The sequence below is a fragment of the Diadema setosum genome, chromosome 10 (assembly GCF_964275005.1).
Source record: "Diadema setosum chromosome 10, eeDiaSeto1, whole genome shotgun sequence".
NCBI classification, from domain to species: Eukaryota; Metazoa; Echinodermata; class Echinoidea; order Diadematoida; family Diadematidae; genus Diadema; species Diadema setosum.
The window spans coordinates 26,423,065-26,445,624 of NC_092694.1; the positions used below are offsets into that span (position 1 = coordinate 26,423,065).

Consider the following 22,560-nt stretch of genomic DNA (forward strand, 5'->3'; position numbering starts at 1 on the left):
AAAATAAATAAGACAATTTTTAAAACAAAATAAATTGTAAATGTGAACCATTTATATTTTGCCTCCTTGTGGTAGGATATTTCCAGCATTTCCGAACTTTCAATAATCATTTTAGATTTAATAATATTAAAGGTAGTAGATTCGATTCGCAAACATCTCCAATATCAGTCAAATGTCATATTAACCATCATGCTAAGAAGGTTTTCTTTGTGAAATTTGGAGGTCAGTGAAATTAAAAAAATTAAACATCCGTTAGCCATTGGAAGAAGTTGAGTGCAAATTCAGACCTCAGGCTTAATGCTCAGATGTTTTCCTATTTGATTTGATCTGTCTTACTGTGCACACTAAGATACATACTGGAATGGTTATTTCTTATTTATTAGATTATAGTAGCATATTTGGTTACTAGCTGTCTCTAGGCATTTTCGAATTTGGGCTGCAAAGAGATCCACTACCTTTAAGTTAGAAGAGAGATAAGTAAATAATGATAAAATAAACAAAAAAGAATGAGTTTCTTTTGTAATACTATCTGACAAACTTTTTACTTTACCATTTTACTTCATAGCTCAGCACTTTCCATTCTCTCTCATACCCTCTTACCCATTACATTTAAATGAAATACAACTAAAATGAGTTTGCGTGCCTGCATAATACTCTTTGGAAATTATAAGTGAAAATGTTCTTAGGTTTTGGCTCACTTTAAAATGAGAACCAATAGAACTGTCACAACATGAGAAAATGTATAAGTAATAATCAACACTACATTTCCGAATTTGGCCTGCAAAGAAATCCGCTACCTGTAAGTTAGAAAAGAGATTAGTAAATAATGATAAAATAAACAACAAAAAAGAATGAGTTTCTACCGCCGTATCCAGAACAGAGCCTGAAACGGTGCAGGCTCAAGAAATCGTTTGTACTATAATACGTCTTGAAGTACTGTGTGATACTGTTGACTCAGACTTCTACAAAGCTGTAAGTGAGAATTGTAATCCAATCCGACTCATTACCTGAGATATTTATGAAAATAATCGCATATATCAATAAAGAATGTAAATTAAATACCGATGCGTCACAATGCAGTCTAACGCTCTCACAATGCTATCATACATAGGGTTTTTCACTGACTGTTTTAACTCCGGAGCTCTTGCAATATTCAGGCTTTTGTAATACTATCTGACAAACTTTTTACTTTACCATTTTACATCATAGCTCAGCACTTTCCATTCTCTCTCATACCCTCTTACCCATTACATTTAAATAAAATACAACTAAAATGAGTTTGCGTGCCTGCATAATATTCTTTGGAAATTATGAGTGAGAATGTTCTCAGGTTTTGGCTCACTTTAAAATGAGAACCAATAGAACTGTCACAACATGAGAAAATGTATAAGTAATAATCAACAGTACATTTCCGAATTTGGCCTGCAAAGAAATCCGCTACCTGTAAGTTAGAAAAGAGATTAGTAAATAATGATAAAATAAACAACAAAAAAGAATGAGTTTCTACCGCCGTATCCAGTAGAGCCTGAAACGGTGCAGGCTCAAGAAATCGTTTGTACTAATACGTCTTGAAGTACTGTGTGATACTGTTGACTCAGACTTCTACAAAGCTGTAAGTGAGAATTTTAACCCAATCCGCCTCATTACCTGTGTTTTTATGAAAAATATGAATAAAGAATGTAAATTAAATAACGACGCGTCAGAATGCAGTCTAACGCTCTCACAATGTTATCATACATAGGGGTTTTCACTGACTGTTTTTACTCCGGAGCTCTTGCAATATTCAGGCTTTTGTAATACTATCTGACAAACTTTTTACTTTACCATTTTACTTCATAGCTCAGCATTCTCTCTCATACCCTCTTACCCATTACATTTAAATGAAATACAACTAAATTTAGTTTGCGTGCCTGCATAATACTCTTTGGAAATTATAAGTGAGAATGTTCTTAGGTTTTGGATCACTTCAAAATGAGAACCAATCGAACTGTCACAACATGAGAAAATGTACAACTAATAATTTGTTGGAACCGTAAGCAAATGCCAGCTGAAGGCGAGTAGGCAAGTGTGTTTAAAAGCATTACATTATGCACGGAGATTGCACAGTTACTTGATAGATGATCTTTTCCCGAATATTGGTACTAGCAAAAGGGCTAGAAAAAGCAGCTATTATAATTCGTTAGGCATGCATAATGGCCCAATGAGTGTTACAAGAGAACTGGAGTAAGACAGGTCTTTCATTTTGTTTTGTCTCTCCTGATCCTTCGTAAGAAATGCTAATGGGCAATTCCACGTTACTCACGTTACACTTTTTAGGCGTCTCTGCATATTGTAATTGTCATATTTTTTATACTGGAAGGTTTGACATACTCTCTGTTGTACAATAGATGCACAAGTCCTTAGTCTACCATGCAATATTAATAGAATTTTACTAACCACATCCATACCGGAAATAAAGACAAAATACTTTCGTTACTCACGTTACATTTTTTGGGACGACATAAAAAGCCAACATGCCTTTATTCAAAAAGTGTCCTCATACTGGGCAGTATTTCAAACAACTGTTGTATGATTTATATAACTCATGTTGGGGTACTCAAATATAGGGGGTCAAAATTTTCAGAGCATTGGAAATATTTGACAGCGATATCAAAATTGTCGTTACTCACGTTACACGTTACTCACGTTACATATTAGCTCATAATCACTACCACATAACTGACCACGAGAATTAGCTGGAAACTAAATGCTTTTGATGTATCTAACCTCTACAGATATTTTATCCCTAAAATAAAGCAATATTGGCACTCTTTCATACTTTTCCCACTATCATACGGTCCTATATTCCACATACTTTACTTTTCAGAATCCGAGTAACCACTATAAACCGAATGCAAGAAAATATAAAGTAGTAGATACTAGTTCATGCAGTGAATTAAAATATTATCCTTCTATTCCCTTTCACAGGAACTTAAATGTAAGTCGTTTTAATCATGACTGAAACATTTGATTTCATAAATTGTAAACTACTTTAGAAATGTGTACAGTACATATGTCTACAAATTACATCCAACTACTGTTCCAAGTGTGGACTTTCCACAGGGCTGCCAACTTTTCCAGGGCTGCCAACTCTCGCGCAATTAGCATTAAACTCACGCAATTCATCAAATACATGTATCAACTATCTCTGATAAAAGAATTCTCACACTTAACCCCCAAAACAGCATGTAAAAAGAGAGAAAAAAAAGTAATGTCCCTAAAATCCCTGATTATCTGAACATGCAATTATGCCCAAGCCCAAACTTTTCAGATTTTCCCACAGGCAAATTTTCTCTATGGCATGTGTTGAAATCCTTACTAGAGTATGCACCAAATCCACCAGTTAAAATGCAAAATTGATGAAGTTCACTCCAGTGAAAAGGGGGGAGGGGAGACAACCCCCTTCCACACCATCCCCAACCCCCTCCCCACCATTGTCACTTCTATTAGTCGCTTGCTTACACTTCACCCCAAATTTTCACTCTAGTTTGGCAGCCCTGCTATGTACAGTCTTAACTGATCTACCTCTTAACCCAAAAATATTCTTGTATCTTCTGGTAGTGGTGAATTCTAACTTTGAGTAAGTTATTGTAGTTAAGCAATTGTCATTGTTTGGGGTTGATGATCCCAGAGAATAATGTATAAAAAGCTGTAACACCGAATATTCTTGTAAATGTCTTAAACACACATGTATGTGTATTTACCAGCTGCCAGAAAATGATTATTGTTAACCCCCCCCCCACTAAAAAAAAATAAATAAATAAAAATGGCATTGTAAAAAGAGACAATGCCAACTCTTGCTCAAAGTTACATCAGATATATACAGATTTTGGTTAATCTATTATGCTTACAATTCATTTGTAAATTGCATCGAGATGCAACATTAATTCCCATTTGTCTTATGACTGCTCCACTAAACAATTCCCAAAGTTGTACAAATTACAACCTTAAGCATTAAAAAAGATCAAGCTGGCTCTAAAAGGGATTTAAAGTTTTATATCCATAGCTGATATCTGAAAAGATATAATGTAAGGCTTAGAACTTAACCAAAAAAAAAAAAAAAAATACAATTTCCACGATTATTAGCCACATCTGGTTTGTCTAGTTTGCCAATCAAGATTTTCTTTGAATAGCAATTGTTTAGCCTATTAGATAACAACCAATTCAAGCAAGGTCATGTAAGGTTATTTACAAGACCATACTCTCTTTATGCTCCCTCAGCTTACTCAATTCACACCAAAAAATTTTTGCTGTCATTGGTGTAGAAATATATTTGTATTTCGTAATTTTTTGGTCGTTACTCACGTTACACCCTTGTTACTCACGTTACATTGTTACTCACGTTACAATTTTTGAACCTCTCTCATTATAATACAACTGCATGGACACAACTCTTTCACCATTTTTCATATTAGGTAGAGGCAGCATGAAGAGAATTTCCATTGGCACTTTTTAAATCCAAGGGAATATTAGGATATGAAACTATTTGAGTATTTTCGTTACTCACGTTACATTAGTTTTAGCAGTTTAACAGTATGCATTCTACCAATTCATGGGAATACAGATCATTTTTTCCTCACTGACAACTAGTAACTGATACCCAATACATCATAAAAATCAACAAATCAATTACATACCATTCTTTTATATTCTATGGATTCAACTCAAACATTCAAGTACATTTTCAATGTAATTCTCAATGAAAATGTTATTTGACTTTAAAGTGTAATATCTGCCATTCTGGAGGTATATTAGTGTAAGAAATGGCTGTTCCACATGCCCAGACGTATACTGAACAAAATAAAATAGGTGGCAAGTTTCAACGTAACAATTTATTTTTTTCACCCCATGACACCAATCTCATGGAATTGCCCTAATTCATGACCACCTTTTCACAATTTGATTGGAGCATGCATTCATAATGGAAAATAGTTGACAGAATAATCTATCCCCAGGCATTATCATGCCAACATGTACTTATATATACATGTACTATATCTTTGTGAGACGTAGATATAAAATGTCTCAGGTTTTCGATTATAGTAATTTCGAGGAAATTTCTTTAATTTTTATCATATATGTAAACTTGAGGCTACTAGATTTTCATCCACTTACCTCTGTTTCTGTGAAAAAATGCAAGTGTCAACCTCAATGTCATCCACGAATCGCACGTACTCGGGCGGCCAGTGGAAAAAAAAAACACCGGTCACGCGTGCCAAGGGCCATGGCATGCAGTGCCAATATAATAATAGCTCGCACAAATTGATACATAACATTTGTGTTTGTGTGCATGGGGACGATCCGATGGTTCATACAACAAAAGGGTTTCGTACAATTATTTTTAACATTGTTAAACGTACTCTTCCACATTTACGTAGCATATAATGTGTCTTTATATTTATTTGGATTGTTATCTTGAGAATTGCTAAAAACAGTTATTATGAAAAAGTGGACCTTTCAGAATTTGGGGGGGGGGGGTGCGTACGCACCCGACGCACCCCCCCCCCCCCCCCCCCGGCTGCGGGCCTGCAGAGCCACATGTTTTTGACCAGACACAGATGACACTAATATGTTTAAATTACATAAATGTATTCTGTCATGTTTCAGTTCATCAAAGGTATCATCGCAAACAGAATTTGACAATGAGAAGTATGATTGCCATAAAATGAATATCGTTGAATGCCTACACAAATCGCATAGTAACCAATTTGCTACTCGCTCTTTTCTTGCTTGCTTTAATACGTGAGCGCTCTGATTGGTCAATTAGTTGACATATTCTTTCTGAAACATACTTCAAATAGTTTGCGTTAATGGCAGCCTATAGGAATTCCATAACACGAATACGCGTGCGCCAAGTCGTATGCACATCATCTGCTGAAGTTCAAAGGATGATCCAGTTTCAGTTGTGATGGGGCTCTACTGTTTCGTACTTTTTATGATGATTTTTTTTGGATAATGAGAAACACGTTATGAAATATGAAAGAGCGTAATTCTGCAAGGAAGTCAATGTTTATTTGGTGAAAATTGGTTTTGACATGGCTGATAAATATATCACAAACGAAGCGATCCCAATGGGAGGTCGAACCCAGGTTTTAACTATAGAATTGCTTTCTTTTACATTGTTTTTGGATATCACATTCATTAATTTCAAAACCGATTTTCATCACATAAGCTGAACAAAAAGCTGAATCCTCACCTCAGTCGACATTATATCCCTTTAATAGCGAGCCAGTCTCATCAGGGAGGTCCTGGTCCGATTTAAAGCTGCCATCTTACCAGTCTGGGTGAAGAGATTGAACCTTGTTTTACCGTCCACCAGATGTTTGTCCACCCTTGTTTGTTGTTGCCTTCTATTAATTGTGAAATATATTTTGCATTGTCGTCATGAATATTTTGTATCATTTGTGCATGTTTTCTTATGGATTCTCATCTTTAATATAACTTAAAACCTGTTTTATCATGATCTCGTTTGAACTGTTCTCTATTACAGTCATTGTCTAATGCAAAAGTAGCTGCTATTGGTGATTGGCATAAGAGCAGTGACAATGATGACACGAAGATACACACAAAGGTTGGTATGTCAGTCAAAAGTTTATAACATGGTTATGTACGTCATGAATGTGCACGGGAATTACAAGGATATCGGTTAGTCGTAAAATGACTCCAGGAATTACAATATCCTTTGACACCTCCAAATTTCTTTTGCTATATCGAATTTTTATAATCACCTGAAGAGTAAAGTATTAGAGAGATATGTAGAATATAGTTTTAGGACCAGAATTTTTCACGTCGTTGTAACGTTAGTTTCTTTGCAACTACGTTCGTTATAATGGGAGGTGTATGCCCTGTATGTACAGATAGTTGTATGAGTCTGCCAATGAATCCATCACTGGTACACATATGACTGACGTCAATATTCAGGTGGATAAAGTAAACTAACTGAGAGACTATGGTAATTCTTCTAAAACTCTGGTGTTTATCAAAGGATGGGATGTACAAGATCACTTGATATGAAAATAGCCTTTGCCATCATTTCCACTTATGTCTTTATGATTCTTTCCTTTCTCTCAGTACGTGGAAAATACAAATGTCACTTTGATAATTTGCATTATGTGCACTGAATACGCAAATACAGATGAATCCTGGGTAAATTTGTGGTACCGGTAGCTGTTTTAATGCGTGCGTCAGGCAGCATGGAGTGTTTATCATTACTCCAGTATCATTAATTGAAAGCAAGTTTGTACAGCTATTAGTATAGTTAAATACATTTACAAGCTCACTGCAAAATCCTCGATTGACAATTTATCATGCAGGATTGTCTTCAAAGTCCGGAAGAGATTGGACTGGTACTCTTGGTTCACCTTTACTTGAAGTTTCAGCTGGCGTGGCTGGTGTAATGAATTTGGCAAGTGCATTGTCTAAAGGGGAGGTGAAAGACTTGAACAGTGTTAAAGAGTATGTGGGAGATAAGATTAAGTGGCACATTGGTGCTACAAATACCGATGACCGCACCCCTCTGATGATTGCATGCATGAATGGGCAAATTGCAATTGCTGAGTGGCTTCTGGAAAGCGGTGCCAACGTGAACTTCTGTGCCAGAGACGGCAACACAGCATTACATATGACCTGTAGGGGGAATGACGAGATTATCCGCCAGTGTCGCAAGTCTACCGAATACCCACTGCAGGGCATGGACGACAGGATCAAAATACTCCGCCTGCTTTTCAAGCATTGTGCTGCAGCTGCGAAAAATCTTGATGGCCTTCTTCCTCTACATGTTGGTGCTCTGCACAGTCAAACAGTCATCGTCAAGTTTGTAGTGGAAGAAAACTCTGAAATGCCTGTGGAGGACAAGCTCAGAGCATTAGAGATACTTGGCTTTTCACAGTCAGTCTGTGACAAGTTCCACTATTCAGATGCATATGAAACTTTTCGCAATGTTCATTCCATGCGAGAAGACCTCAAAGCTGACACGTCTGAGACATTGACTGGTTCTGATTTTGAATCAAACACTGATCAATGTGAAAGTCCCTTCTTGAGCCATCCAACATTTAGTGACATAGAGTCGGAGAAAGATGAACACAATATCAGCATCCATGGATTTGTAGTAGGAGATAGAGTGCTTCCCATTGGTCTGAAAGAAAAGTATCTCTTTGAGCCACTCGCTGGCTTCGCCTGTAACGCTTTCTTCTACAATAATCCAGCTGAGGGATACAAAATCTTCCAGTTCTTGTTGTCTATGGAGTCACAATCTAGACTTAAACTTGGAACTGTGGTTAAGCGGCTTGCATCAAATACTGGATTCCTGTCAAAGGCAATGCCCTTGAATAACGTCCTTCTCCAGTCATGTGAATTAGTAGCCTCATATCGAGATGTCGTCTGTAAATTGGATAAGGCTTGTCTTCTGAAGAATGGCCCTGCCCTCTTTAAATATCTGAAGGAGTTTTCCTTCAATGTGGCATACTTTCATGGAGGAGTAGAGTTGTGTGATTCTCTGGTAGAGTCGGTAAGAGGTGTGATTTCTTTTACTCAAGACGTCTTCAAAAGTTCGGAAGCTGGCGATACCCTTACTGTAGGTGTTGTCTCTGTAACTCATGGAATGTTGTATTCTCTTGGGGAAGAATTTGTTGACAATATGTACAGTGGCATGAGTAAGAAACCAGTGAGCTATGTTACATATGTTATCTTAAAACTTCTCCCGTATGACAATGTTTGCTGTGTTGACGAGGACAAGAACACAATGCTCCATTATGTGATGCAGATCGTTCCCTTAGCACATGACAGATTTCGCTGTGGACATGGCACGAGCTCTTGTGCGTCATGGCTGCCCACTTCATGCAGTGAATTCTGAAGGATACACAGCACTTGACATATTGCTGGAAAATTCGGAGTCAGGCGACGCTCAAAGGCAAGAATTAATTGCCCTGCTAGATCAAAGAGTAAATGCCCTGACACTTGAAGAACTAGCAATAAGAGCAGTCCTACAAAACAAGATACCATACTGGGATGTACTTCCGCAGAAGATATGTGAAATACTTGATGGAGTGAACGACCTAAACATGTCTGAAACAGACTCATCATTCGAGACTGGCTCAGAGTCCAATTAAGGGAATAATGTAGAAAAGATATATTAGGTATTAAAGCAAGTATGAGCTGCTTGGTTGTTAGTGGTAGTGGTTTCTTGTAACGCTATGTCAAAGAATGCTTTCGAATTTGTTTTGGTTAAAACTCGAGAAATATGGAAATTCATATCATGTACTTTGATTTCCTACACGCGCACCACACATACATGGTATTGTACAACACAATGTAGCATGGTGACGTTTGTTTATCAGGTAGCTTCATACATACGTCACATACAAACCAAAGTTTTGATAAAGTGGTGTTTGCAGGCATTAGAACGTTGTTATACAACCCAGTCAAAAATGCAGCAGTTGTGTTAGATTGAGATTCCGTAATGTTAAGCATCCCCTGTGTGCATATCATAATCATCAATTTAAATGAAATTCACAACATAAATTCATTGACCCTTAAACATTAAATATTACCCTACTCTAGAATGGTTTAAAACTATAACATGAACAATGAAACAAATGAAGAGTCTGTTTGCAAAAACCGATAAGTCCATATTTGCCAAATGGAGATATTTGCGATTAAAGGTCAAGAAAAATAAAGAGAATAATAAAAACATTTTTGCTTCTTTTGACAATAACTTCAAAACTATACATTTATATGTAGTGACCAATGTATCATTTAAAAGGTATTATTTTGTACTTTTTGACAGAGACCTTACTTCAAAATCTTCAAAAATGGACTTATCGGTTTTTGCAAACAAACTCTTCAAATGCTACTAGCAAGGTTGAAAATATGTGACCCTGCACCTCAAAAAACAAACAAACAAAGAAACAAAAAGGCGCCAGACATGAATTTTTAGTGAAGACCATATTCTGAAAGAGCAGACTTTAAGCTTTAAAACGATGTATAACTCAAATCAAATGGACTCTCGTATCCTATCTAAATATTGGAAAGAAAGCACAAACTCAGGAAAAGTGTGAACTGAGAAAAGAGGCTCTGAAGTACAGTGTCTATTCAAGCGCTTAATCTTTACCAAACCGCGCTGGCTGTACAATGAATGGGACAAAACACAGGAAGTAAACCACCAAAGTAACAACAATGAAGGGATTATCCGATTAAACTGAAATTAGGCATGTCTCATTAACACATTCTGTCCATAATTAACGCCAACTTTCAAAGCAGTAGCACTATTCTTTCAAAAGTTATTAGAGTAGAACGTGAAGAGTGTGGACAAGGTTTTTCAGAAATGAATCACACCATTCTACCAACAATGTTCGAGATAAACTGCTAAAAAGACGCACTTTCCTGCCCGTTTTATGATACTAAATTTTAGCATAATGCAAAAGAAGACCCGCTCTTTCAGTAAATATGAAAAAGTGAAGTTCGGCTAAGTTGACCCATTTCACTTATTTTCAGTCCTCACGCAAAATCAGTATGTGCGAATTTACGTTCGTTTTGAGGTGCACGGTCACATATACACTTAACATATATATATATATATATATATATATATATATATATATATATATATATATATTTGTCGTGCAATGTATGTAAATGAGATACGTGGTGCTTCCGGTTTTACATAGGCCTCCGACAATGGTGATATCTTAGGGTGAAAGTGGAGTAGTGTGTGTCAATGAAATAGGGTCAATCCACGAGATTAACACCCACTATCTAGTTATAGGCCCACGATCACGACATTGGAAAAAGCTCAATCACAATTGGTAATGAAGACCATGGGCTCAACATTTGACTAAAATGCCCCACCAGTTCGACACTAGGCATAAAAAGGATCAATGAGACTATCTTCGAGTACATTCAACCCCTGTGATGTACATGTATAATGTCGGTCCCGTGGGCCTTTATTTTCCTAGTGTCTGAGTTATGGGCTTTATTTGGCTTACTTGATGTCGAGTTCGTGGGCCTTGTGTGACTTGGAGGTTATGACTCGTATGTATGACTCTTTGTATGACTCGTTATGTGACTCATTATGGGTGTGACGTGCACCCAAGGAAGCATGTCAATCTGGTGATATGACTTTGATGCTTCTAAATGCCAGAGACATGTGATTCACATGTCATTTTCATATTTTGTGAAAGTCATGGAATGTTTCGTATCATTATGTCTCATCGCATCGTGCAAATTATTATTCCAAAAATTCTGTTGAACGTCATCTTGACAGCACGAAATTCAATGTAACTTGAAAAAAAACCTGCAGACTTGTGACGGTTAAAAAGTGAGATTTTCATTTTTATTTTGTTGTAACAAGGACAATCTTCGTTCTGTCATTTGTAGTAAAAATACAAGTCGTGTTTCTTAAACATCATACCGTGATGCCCGGGTATCAATTGTCATTTATGTGTGTGAACAGCAAAACAAACACACACACATACGTACAAAACGGATATGCCAGCCCTTATCATCTATGTATTACAGGTTTGACAGCCCTGTGCTATTTTTCAGTTGATATCTATACTAACGAAACAATAAAACAATATATGTCAAATGTCTCTCACTCATTACCAAAAATTCAGTACGCACTCTTAGTCATTTTGTTTGTGTGTAATCCAATCTTTCAGCTTTGACAGACACGGTTAGCTGTGAAGGAGAGCGTGTGGCGCCAGTCATGGAATCCCCTGCAGGTTCGTCGAATGATAGGGGAGAGGAGAGGACGCCCTCTTTGGCACAGGCAATGACAGACAATGAACTGGCAGGCCTTGAGAGCATCCAGAACTATTTGGCCCATCACACCAAGGGGGGTGTCGTAGATGCCACTGCATCTGACGGAAGGACTGCTTTGATAATTGCATGTGAAAAGGGACAGGAAGACATTGTCAGGTTTCTTCTGGAGAGTGGTGCAAACCCAAATGTCTCCTCTCCAAAGAGTGGTGACACACCTTTACATGTTACCTGCAGGAAACACGCGGACTGGAGACAGGACATTGCCGAGGAGACCAGAAATAAAATTGCGCAGACACTTCTGCAGCATGGTGCTACTTTCAGGGAAAACAGAGCAGGACTTACTCCTGTCCTTGTAGCAGCGCTGTCTCGCTTTGCTTCCGTGGTGGAATTTCTGATGTCACAGTGTAGTGGAAGTGGAATGAAAGAACTGGATGAGGTCACCTCTTTGGAATTGCTGGGCTTCTCGCTATACATGGATAAATGGCACAACCATGCGTACGATACATTGTGCAAGGTCATTTCCAAGCGCTGTCATGTTCCTGAGATTGCAGCTGATCCAGAGCTTGAAGCCATTTTTAAATGCACAGAAAAACATTCACTTGCTGATATTCAAGCTATAAAAGATGACAAGCATGCAATGCATGTCCAGTGGTTTCTTATTGGGGATAGAGTCGTACCTGAAGGGACTAAGGGGGAATATCTCTTCAGGCCCATGGCAGACTTTGCAAGTGAGTGTATGCAGCATGATAAACCCTCTGTAGGTTACAATTTATTCAAGTATGTACTCTTGCGTGAATCAAAGTCAAATGCTGCAGTGCTTGGGACTGTTTTGGAAGAAATATCTCCCTTGTTTGGTGCCTCATTAGATAGAATTGACCTCGACATTCTTGCCCAAGGGTGTCATGTTGTCAATGGTTATCAGAATGTCATTCAGCACGTCAGCCAGTCTTGCCTGATTGAGCAGGGTCCACATCTGCTTCAGACCTTTGGCGAATTGCTCTTTGATTTTGCATTCTATTTTTCTGAGCTTGAACTCCTTGACTCCATGATCAAGACAGCAGAAAAAGTTATTACTACAATTCGTACCGCATTTTCTCCGTCAGACCTCGACAAACATAGAGCTGGTTCACTTACATTTCACGTCATGGACAAACTGTCAGGTGCATATGTGGATAACGTGTATTGTGGAATGACTAGGCAATCACTCAATCGTGTTAAGCGCGTACTGTGCAAACTGCTCTGGTACGATGACGTCACATACGTGGACGACAAAAACAATACGATGCTTCATCTGTTGGCATATTCAACATCACTTGCGCGTGATTCGTCTTTCATTGTTGATTTGGCAAGGATCCTTACACGTCATGGTTGTCCTGTGGACAAGATAAACGATGAAGACGACACCCCTATGAGCATTTTGACGGAGGATGAATGCTTTTGTTCCGATGATGAAGACAGCAAAGAGCTTGCTAACATGCTTGGTCCTACGTCTAGTGTTGCAACCTTGGAAGAAATGGCATCGAGAGCTGTCCTCCAGAACAAAATCCCATACCACGAGGTGCTCCCGGAGAAGATTTGTGAGATGATCAATGGGGAGACTATGGATCCGGACCCGAGTGTTCTGAAGACACCCGAGAAAATTGAGTCAGAATCAGATTAATTTTCGTTGATCAAAAGCACAATGACAACTCCTGACTGTAGATATTATACATTATTACCCGTAATAACATAATCAAGCTGTATATTGCATTTGAAACTTTTGACACGTGTCAGTAGTATATCAAAACAAAGCGAAAGATATCTTTTTGCCATCAACATCCATCAAGGTAATGAACAGTGATAAAGTTGACGTCGACTGTTTCATTCTCAAAGCCGACACAGGGCATATCGATTGCGTCAATCAGTTGAACAAATGTCGTGCGTATATGTCTTTTTCAAAGACAAGAATGTAATGATAAGCTTTTTGACTCTTCGACGAGAGAATGCAAAGAAAATCTCGTTGAAGACTCCAAGTATATACTCAGGGAATATAAATTAGCCTACGTATTTTCCGTGTTCTTAGCAGGGTATTATACATTGTAATAGTCTTTTCTTTCGTCGGTAGACGAAAGTTTTGTGCCGCACATTCTCCCTCAGACCTCCAGAAACATACAGCTGGTTCACTTACATTTCACGTCATGGACAAACTGTCAGGGGCATAATGTAGATAATATATATTGTGGAATGACTAGGCAATCACTCGATTCTGTTTGTAGCATGTACTGTGCAAACTGATCTGGTACGATGACGTCATATACGTGGACGACAAAAACAATACATGTACGATGCTTCATCCGTTGGCATACTCAACATCACTTGCGCGTGACTCGTCTTTCATTGGGGGTCATCCCACGAGACCGACACCCACGAGTCATACGAGGTCCACGAGACCGACATCAATAATAGGTCCATGAGTCATACAGCCCACGAGTTATACGGCTCAGGAGTCATACAGCCCATGAGTTCGACACTACGCACAAAAGGCTCATGAGACCGACGCTAAGCAAACACAGCCCACGAGACCGACATTAAGCAATAAATGCTCACGAGACCGACATTAAGCAAAGAAAGCCCACGAGACCGACAGTAGGCAAAGAAGGCCCACGAGACCGACACTAAGCAAAAAAGGCTCACGAGACCAACACTAAGTAAAGAAAGCCCAAGAGACCGACAGTAGGCAAAGAAGGATCACGAGACCGACAGGATAAACAGCGCCATCTACATGTCAATTACCTGCACAGGGTATTCCATTAACGGAAAATAACATACTGGCGGATGCAATTTCGTCATGCTATCAAGTGAAAGATGGTTACCATCTAGATATGAAAGGCATCATGTATTTCTACATACTTCTAGGGGAATGAGAAAAATAGAATTGTATTCTTCCTACCACCCCCCCCCCCCACAAAAAGACAAAAACACAATTGAATTGATAAAAGAGGACAAGAACGATGTATGGATTAATTTTAGAGCTTTGATATTGCAATCGTGCTATTTTTTGATAGGCTTTCCCAGTTTTTAGCTAGAAGATGGATGTACTCATTACCTCTTCTCTTTCTCGATTCACTAGTTACTTAGGCAATATTAGATATCCTACCCTCCTGCTTAGACGTTTTGGAGTAAGATCTATAGTAATTTTCTCTGTAACTATAATGTATGTAATTCAACTGATTAAAACGTTATATATCGCAGGGATTCACCTCGATTTGTGGCTTGTGTTATTTTCCTCCAAACAGTACATTTTCGTGAAATACAATAGCTGTTCTCATGGATGCATTTTGTTTTGTTTTGTTTTTTTTTCCCAATCCCTAACGCCACCTTAAATTTTCTATTTATACTAAATCAACACCCTTGCAGGTGACTACTCCCTATCCAGATCATGTATAGCAGGAGTGCACTGGAACATTGACTATTTTGTGAAATATAATTCCTTGTAAACTTTCTCTGCTGGAATTTTTTTTTTTCTAGTTGATTTATCTGAATGTCGAAAGCATTTCATTTTCCCCCTAGTACGTGTATTTATTTTAGGTTGAAAGGGACAGGCAGTGTTTGTTTGTTTGTGTGTGTGTTTTTTTTTTGTTTTTTTTGTTAAGTATACACATATTTCAGTTTTGCGGAAAGGGACAGGGATGGCATCGGGGGATGAATTCCTCTACCTCCTCAAAAAAATAAAAAAGGGACGGTGAAGGTACAAACTGTCTATTTCATAAAGAACTGTTATAAAGAAGCACATAAAATTATATGTATTTGTACTAAGGCGAACCTTTGATTTGTTGCACACTTTCACTGATTTTTGTTCATTTTTTTTCTTCACAAACACACAACCACGCAAACACGATTAAAGATCCTGATCATTTCTGTGGGTGGGGGCAACTGATGGGGTAACACCCTCCCTGGCAACTCTTCTTTTTCCATCTCTCATATCTTCCTTATGCCATTATCAGGACACCCTATACACTGTACAATTCATTGGTCTGTAGGTGGCGCTGTTCATCCTGTCGGTCTCGTGGGCCTTCTTTGCTTAGTGTCGGTCTCGTGAACCTCTTTTGCGTAATGTCGGTCTCGTGAGCCTTGTATGCATAGCGTCGGTCTCGTGGGCCTTTTAAGTGTAGTGTCGGTCTCGTGGGCTTTGTTTGCTTATTGTCGGTCTCATGAGCCTCTTGTGCGTAGTGTCAGTCTCGTGAGCCGTATAACTCCTGGGTTTATCTTACTTGATGTCGAACTCGTGGGCTTTATTTACTCAGTGTCGAACTCGTGGGCTGTGTAACTGGTGTTCTGTATGACTTGTGAGCTGTATGACTCGTGGGCTGTATGACTTGTGAGCTGTATAACTTGTGGGCTGTATGACTCGTGGGTGTCGGTCTCGTGATGTGCACCCTTTCATTGTTGACTTGGCAAGGATTCTGATACGTCATGGCTGCCCTGTGGACAAATAAACGATGAAGACGACACCCCTATGAACATTTTGACGGAGGATGAATAAAATTTTATCGGTAGAGGCAGTATTTTTCAACCTTTAAGTTATGTCTGCCCTTGTTTCGATTTGATGCAACTACAAACAAATAATTTCAACAGTAGTCGAATTTGATAGTCAGCATGGGTGGCTGCGCGTCTTATCGGTATGTCACCCTCAATATTACGAAGGGGAAGGAATGAATTCATTGTCCATTACACATTCACTATGACCCTACTCTAGATTGGTAATAAAGAGTTGTGCAATAAAATAAATTTAACTCCTAGTAAAATGATATAGAATACAATCATTTTTTTTTTGTCATACAACGTACAATGGAGATCAGAAGTTGTGAGATGGGGGTCGTGCTTTTTTTTCCCCGATTTTAAGTACGGCAAAAGTGATATCTTAAGGTGAAGGTGAAACAATGTGTGTCATTAAAACAGGGTCATCCCATGAAACTGACACCCACAACTCATATGGCCCACCAGCAGGACATTGACCAAAGGTCCATGGATAGTAAAGATCATGATACGACACTTCGCAAAAAAAAACAAAACAAACAAACACCAGTTCGACACTAGGTAGAAAAAAAAAAACCAACAACGAGGGGGAAAAACGAAAACCCAACGAAACTAAACTTTGAGTACATTCAGCCCCGTGATGTAATGTCGGTTTTGTGGGCCTTGCATTTCCATTGTCGGCGTGACGTGCACCCAATGAAGCATGTCACTTTGGCGTTACCATTGTACAGTATGATTTTGATGCTTCTAATTGTCAGTGACATGTGACTTGCATGTCATTTTCATGCCTTGTTTTTTCTGAAATCCATGGAGTGCTTGATATCATTTTGTCTCATTTCAAAATGAAATGCATACAGCCGTGCCTTGTAACAATCATTCTAAAGATACTGTTAAACTCCACATATAGATAGTAGGATATCAATGTAATTCAAGATTGCAAACTTGTAACGGTTAATTAGTGAGATTATATTTCTTAGCTTGTTATAACAACCACTATCTTTGTCCTGTTATTTGTAAGAATAATACAAGTCGTATTTTTTTACAACCAATGACACAGTGAGCAATGTGTTACCATGATACCTGAGTAATAACATTACTGTGTGGTGTAACACACATAAATCTATAAAACGGATATGCCTGTCCTTATCAGCTGAGACTTTGTGTGTGAGTTTTCATTTTACCGTGTTAGTTTGTTTGTTTTTTTCATAAAATCGATATGAACACTATAAAGCAATCTAGGACTGTTCTAAGGGGTAAGAAATCAACGTCAGTCACTCATCCGAAATGCAGGATATAAACGTTTGTCATTTTGTTTGTGTTTAAACTAATTTTTCAGCTTTGACAGACACGGTTAGCTGTAAAGGAGAGCGTGTTGTCACTAGGCATGGAAACTAATGCGGATTCGTCGGGTAACGCAGGAGAGGAGAGGACGTCCTGTTTGGCAAAGGCAATGGTAGAGGGTGAACTGGCAAGCCTTGAAAGCATCCAGAACTATTTTGCCAGTCACACCGATGAGGTTGTCATAGATGTCACTGCTCCTGATGGAAGGACTGCTCTGATGATAGCATGTGAAAAGGGACAGGGAGACATTGTCAGGTTTCTTTTGGAGAAGGGGGCAAACCCAGATCTGTCTCCTCCCAAGAGTGGGGACACGCCTCTACATGTGATCTGCAGAAGACACGCGGACAGGAGACAGGACTTTGCAGAGGAGACCAGAATTAAGATAGGGCAGACACTTCTGGAGCATGGTGCTACCTTCAGGGAAAACGGAGCAGGACTGACACCTGTCCATGTAGCAGCACTGTCTCGCTTTGCTGCCGTGGTGGAATTTCTGATATCTCAACAGTGCAGTGGAAGTGGAATGCCAGAAGTAGATGAGGTCAATGCTGAGGAAATGTTGAGCTTCTCGCTATACATGGATAAATGGCACAACCATGCGTATGATACGTTATGCAAGGTCATTTCCAAGCGCTGCCATATCCCCGAGATTGGAGCTGATCCAGAGCTTGAAGCCATTTTTCAGTGCACAGAAAAATATTCACTTGCTGATGTTCAAGCTATGAAAGGTGACAAGCATTCCATGAAAGTCCAGTGGTTCCTTACTGGGGATAGAATCGTACCTGAAGGTGCAAAGGGAAAGTATCTCTTCAGGCCCATGGCATACTTTGCGTGTAAGTGCATGAAGCATGATAGACCAACCTTAGGTTACAATATATTCAAGTATATACTGTTACGTGAATCGAAGTCAAATGCAGTGCTTGGGACTGTTATGGAAGAAATATCTCCTTTGTTTGGTGTATCATTAGATAAAATTGACCCTAGCATCGTTGCCCGTGGGTGCGAGGTTGTTACTGAGTATCAGAATGTCATTCAACACGTCAGCCAGACTTGCCTGATTGAGCAGGGTCCACATCTGCTGCAAACCTTTGGTGAATTAATCTTTGATTTTGCATTCTATTTTTCTGAGCCTGAACTCCTTGAGTCCATGATCAAGACAGCAGGGAAAGTTATTACTAAAGTTCGAACCGCATTTTCTCCGTTAGACCTTGACAAATATGCAGCTGGGTCACTGACATTTCACGTCATGGACAAACTAGCAGAAGCATATGTGGATAACATGTATAGTGGAATGACTAGGCAATCACTTAATCGTGTTAAGCGTGTACTGTGCAAGCTGCTCTGGAACGATGACGTCACATACGTGGACGACAAAAACAATACAATGCTTCATGTATTGGCATACTCAACATCACTTGCGCGTGACTCGTCTTTCATTGTTGACTTGGCAAGGATTCTGATACGTCATGGCTGCCCTGTGGACAAGATAAACGATGAAGACGGCACTGCTTTGAACATTTTGACGGAAGATGACGGTTTTTGTTCCGATGATGAAGATAGCAAAGAGCTTGCTGACCTGCTGGGTCCTACGTCTAGTATCACAACCTTGGAAGAAATAGCCGCGAGGGCTGTTCTCCAGAACAAAATACCGTACCACGAGGTGCTCCCGGAGAAGATTTGTGAGATGATTGATGGGGAGACTATGGATCCTGATCCAAGTGTTCTGAAAACACCCGAGAAATCTGATTCAGAATCAGATTAATTTTTGTTGATCAATAGCACGATGACAACTCCTGACTGCATTCCATGGAAGATCAAATATATCGTGTTCATGAAAATTTGACCATTATATGTAAATGTCATTAGCCAAACTCCAATAAGAACATGCATATAACGCAGTTATTCCCCATTCTTTCTGACCGTTCTGTAATGCATTGGACAATCCAGTTGTAAAATGGTGCGGTTGAATCTATTCTTCCGGAGTTAGACGTGATTTACCTATAAAGGTTCTATCAGATGAAACTTCATGTTTATGTGGGAATATGCTTTGAATGAAATCTAAATACTTCATTTCGAAACCAGAAATGCTGCAGAATAAGGTTTTCTGTGTCTCCCAGACATAGTGAGAGTCTCTTTCAAAAAAAAAAAAAAAAAAAGAGAGAAGTGATGGACTGATATCCCACATTTGTCATAATGGCAGTTTGTAGCTTCACGTCTGTGAATCAGAGTTGCTGATGCGCGATCATTACGGCCAATATATTCTGAAGTCCAGAGCTGTACAGTTTATGACATATGATTTCTTGCCTTTGTTTTATTGCAATATTTTTGGGTATCTTTCCACACAAAAAAAAAAGAGAGAGAGAATGAGGGACTGGTATCCAAGATTTTCCTGAAGTATGGCAGCCTTTAGCCTCAAGTCTGTGAAAGATGATCAGAATTGCAGCAGCTGGCGCTCAATCTTCACAGGCAATTTACTGTCATAGTCCAGAGCTGTACAGATTATGACATGTGGTTTCTTGCTTTTTGTTTCAATACTTTTTGTGTTTTAAACTCTTAGTTTAGAAATTTGGTTGTAATTAACGTAGGGGTATATGTTGTTTCATGGGTATCAGGGATTGTCTGTAGTGTGTGTGGGTGTATGTGTGTGTGTGCGTGTGTGTTTTAGACTCTCATGCCAAAGTTGAAGATGATACATGTAATTTGTAAACATGCAATGCTGGTACTCTTCTACTCAAACCACTTCTAAGAACTCTCTCTCTCTCTCTCTCTCTCTCTCTGTAAATTATGGTTGTGATTTTACAATTTCCTGCTATGTTCACTGAACTGTCATTCTTTCTGTAAATGCATTCATTTGCGTTGTTGCTTTTCGAACAGTCAATGCATCTAGATAATCTCGGGTATCGGGAATACCTCTGTAATCTAGAAAAGAATTTCCGTAGCAGTTTTCTTGCCGTGAAAAGATTAAATTAATGAACCTCTCGGACACACTTGTACAGAGTATCAAAGCTTAGAAAGCTTGCATGAGTTCCATGAAGTGAGCCAAAGGTACCAGGAAGATTGAAGGGTTTTTCATGAAGGAGGTTCATAACAACAATTGCTGGTATACCATCGCACGAATTTGCATTTTCTGAGGTGCTTTGTATTAAAGAAAGAAAAAGCTGAACGTTATGAATTTTTGAATTACGTCTCAATGCAGTGGACTCCCGTTATAACGAAGTCCTCGGGACCGGCAGTTTTCTTTCCTTATAACGAAATTTCGTTATAACCGAATGAATAAACAATAAAAGTACATAGAGTTGATAATGTTGCGGCCCTAAATTCTATTTCGTTGTAACCGGAATTTCGTTATAACCGTGTTCGTTATAACGGGAGTGCACTGTATCATCAACAAGACATTGAGTCAGTACGGTGATACTGTATTCCCATTGCATTGGCGGTCTACATTGTCGACATCGGCAACTAAGATGAAGAGACCAGTTAAATTGACACTACATGTAGTTAGAGCACTTGCGACGAAAAATAACGAACATAGGTTCATTATGTAAGATATACATTGCGTTTCTCTAGCATAGGTTTGTTATGTAACATTAAGTAATTATATCACCATGTCTTGTTTGTACGCCATGAATTTAAAGATAAATTGGCAAGGTGTCTTGCAATTCACTAAGTCTCATTCATTCTGAATTTTTGTAATCGAGTGTGTTGTTTTTAGAATAGTGTTATTTATTTCGATGTAAATCGAGTCCGAGATATCGTGATACATTGCGTGACCTTGCATCACAGACCCCCCCCCCCCCCGCCAAAAAATAAAAATAAAAATAAAAAATCGCTAAACATGGATTTTAAGTTAAGACAGATTCTGAAAGAGCAGACTCTGAGCTTTATAATGGTGCCTAATTCCATCCAACCTAATCTAAATACATGTACACTGTATTGGATAGAAAGCATGGCATGCACTCTGGAAAAGTGTGTACAATGTACTAAGACAAATAGTCTATTCAAGTGATTTTACCGAGCCATGCAAGCTGTGCAATGAATGGGACAAAAACAGAATCTTAAACACCACGAACAATGAAAGGTGTGTCAGATGAAGCTGAAACACGCCATGTTGTTTTAGCACAATCTGCCAATAGCCAATTATAACTTCAAACTAGTAGCCCCAACTTATTCAACAAAAAAAAAGAAATAATAATAATAATACGGGTTGAAAGTGAAGAGTGTGAAAAGGATTTTTTCATAAATGCAAAAGGGCTTCTAAGACATGTTGGCCTACCTGATTACACTATTCTAAAAAATAATAATAAAAATGTTCTAGGTAAATTGCTAACAACACCATTTCCCAGTCGTTTTATGATCCAAACTCTAGCATAATGTAGATTGTTTTTGTTTTTTCATTCAGAAAATATGAAATACTCAAAATGGGCTATGTTGACGCTTTTCACCTGTATGTGTGTGTGTGTGTGTGTGTGTCGTCATGTGAAATCACATTGCGTGCGACTTCATGTTGGTTTTGTGATGTGTGTATTTGGTATTTCGCGTCAGATATAGCTCGTACATGTACGCTATATACTATTATGATTCATAATGATTTAAAGGGTTTATTGATATTACGGATGTAGCCTACATTTATAATCTTTTATAGCATTATGCTTCTGCTTGCATTTATACATATACAATTTGTACATTAAACGTTTTGACATAATTATGCTGCACATGACATTTGAAACTTTGACGCGTGTCTCGCAGTAGATGAAGACACATCAAAAGATTTTTTTTTTTTCATTAACATGCATTCGGTAGTAAACAGTGATATTAGAAGTCAACATCGACTCTTTTATCAGATTCTCGATGCCGTCACGGGGCATATCAGTATGTTATATCAAAATACATGTAATGTATCATTCAGTT

The 22,560-nt window shown here is 38.6% G+C and overlaps 2 protein-coding genes and 1 pseudogene across 2 annotated transcripts in view; all 3 read left to right on the forward strand.

The window, feature by feature from the left end:
- Positions 1-14,172, forward strand: part of LOC140234023 (protein fem-1 homolog A-like) — a 19,787-nt gene extending 5,615 nt beyond the window's left edge. The window contains exons 2-3 of the mRNA XM_072314105.1: positions 6,530-6,610; positions 11,697-14,172. Of these exons, the coding sequence (XP_072170206.1) occupies positions 11,744-13,459 (1,716 nt within the window). The 5' untranslated portion in view covers positions 6,530-6,610; positions 11,697-11,743 and the 3' untranslated portion in view covers positions 13,460-14,172. The remainder of the gene's footprint in view (positions 1-6,529; positions 6,611-11,696) is intronic.
- On the forward strand, positions 6,824-9,234 carry LOC140234025 (uncharacterized; annotated as a pseudogene).
- Positions 14,173-16,062: 1,890 nt separating the features above from the next.
- LOC140234140 (protein fem-1 homolog A-like) lies at positions 16,063-19,685 on the forward strand. Its single transcript, XM_072314215.1, has one exon. The coding sequence runs from the start codon at positions 17,699-17,701 to the stop codon at positions 19,412-19,414; it is 1,716 nt and encodes a 571-aa protein (XP_072170316.1). The 5' UTR covers positions 16,063-17,698; the 3' UTR covers positions 19,415-19,685.
- The last annotated feature ends 2,875 nt before the right edge of the window (positions 19,686-22,560 follow it).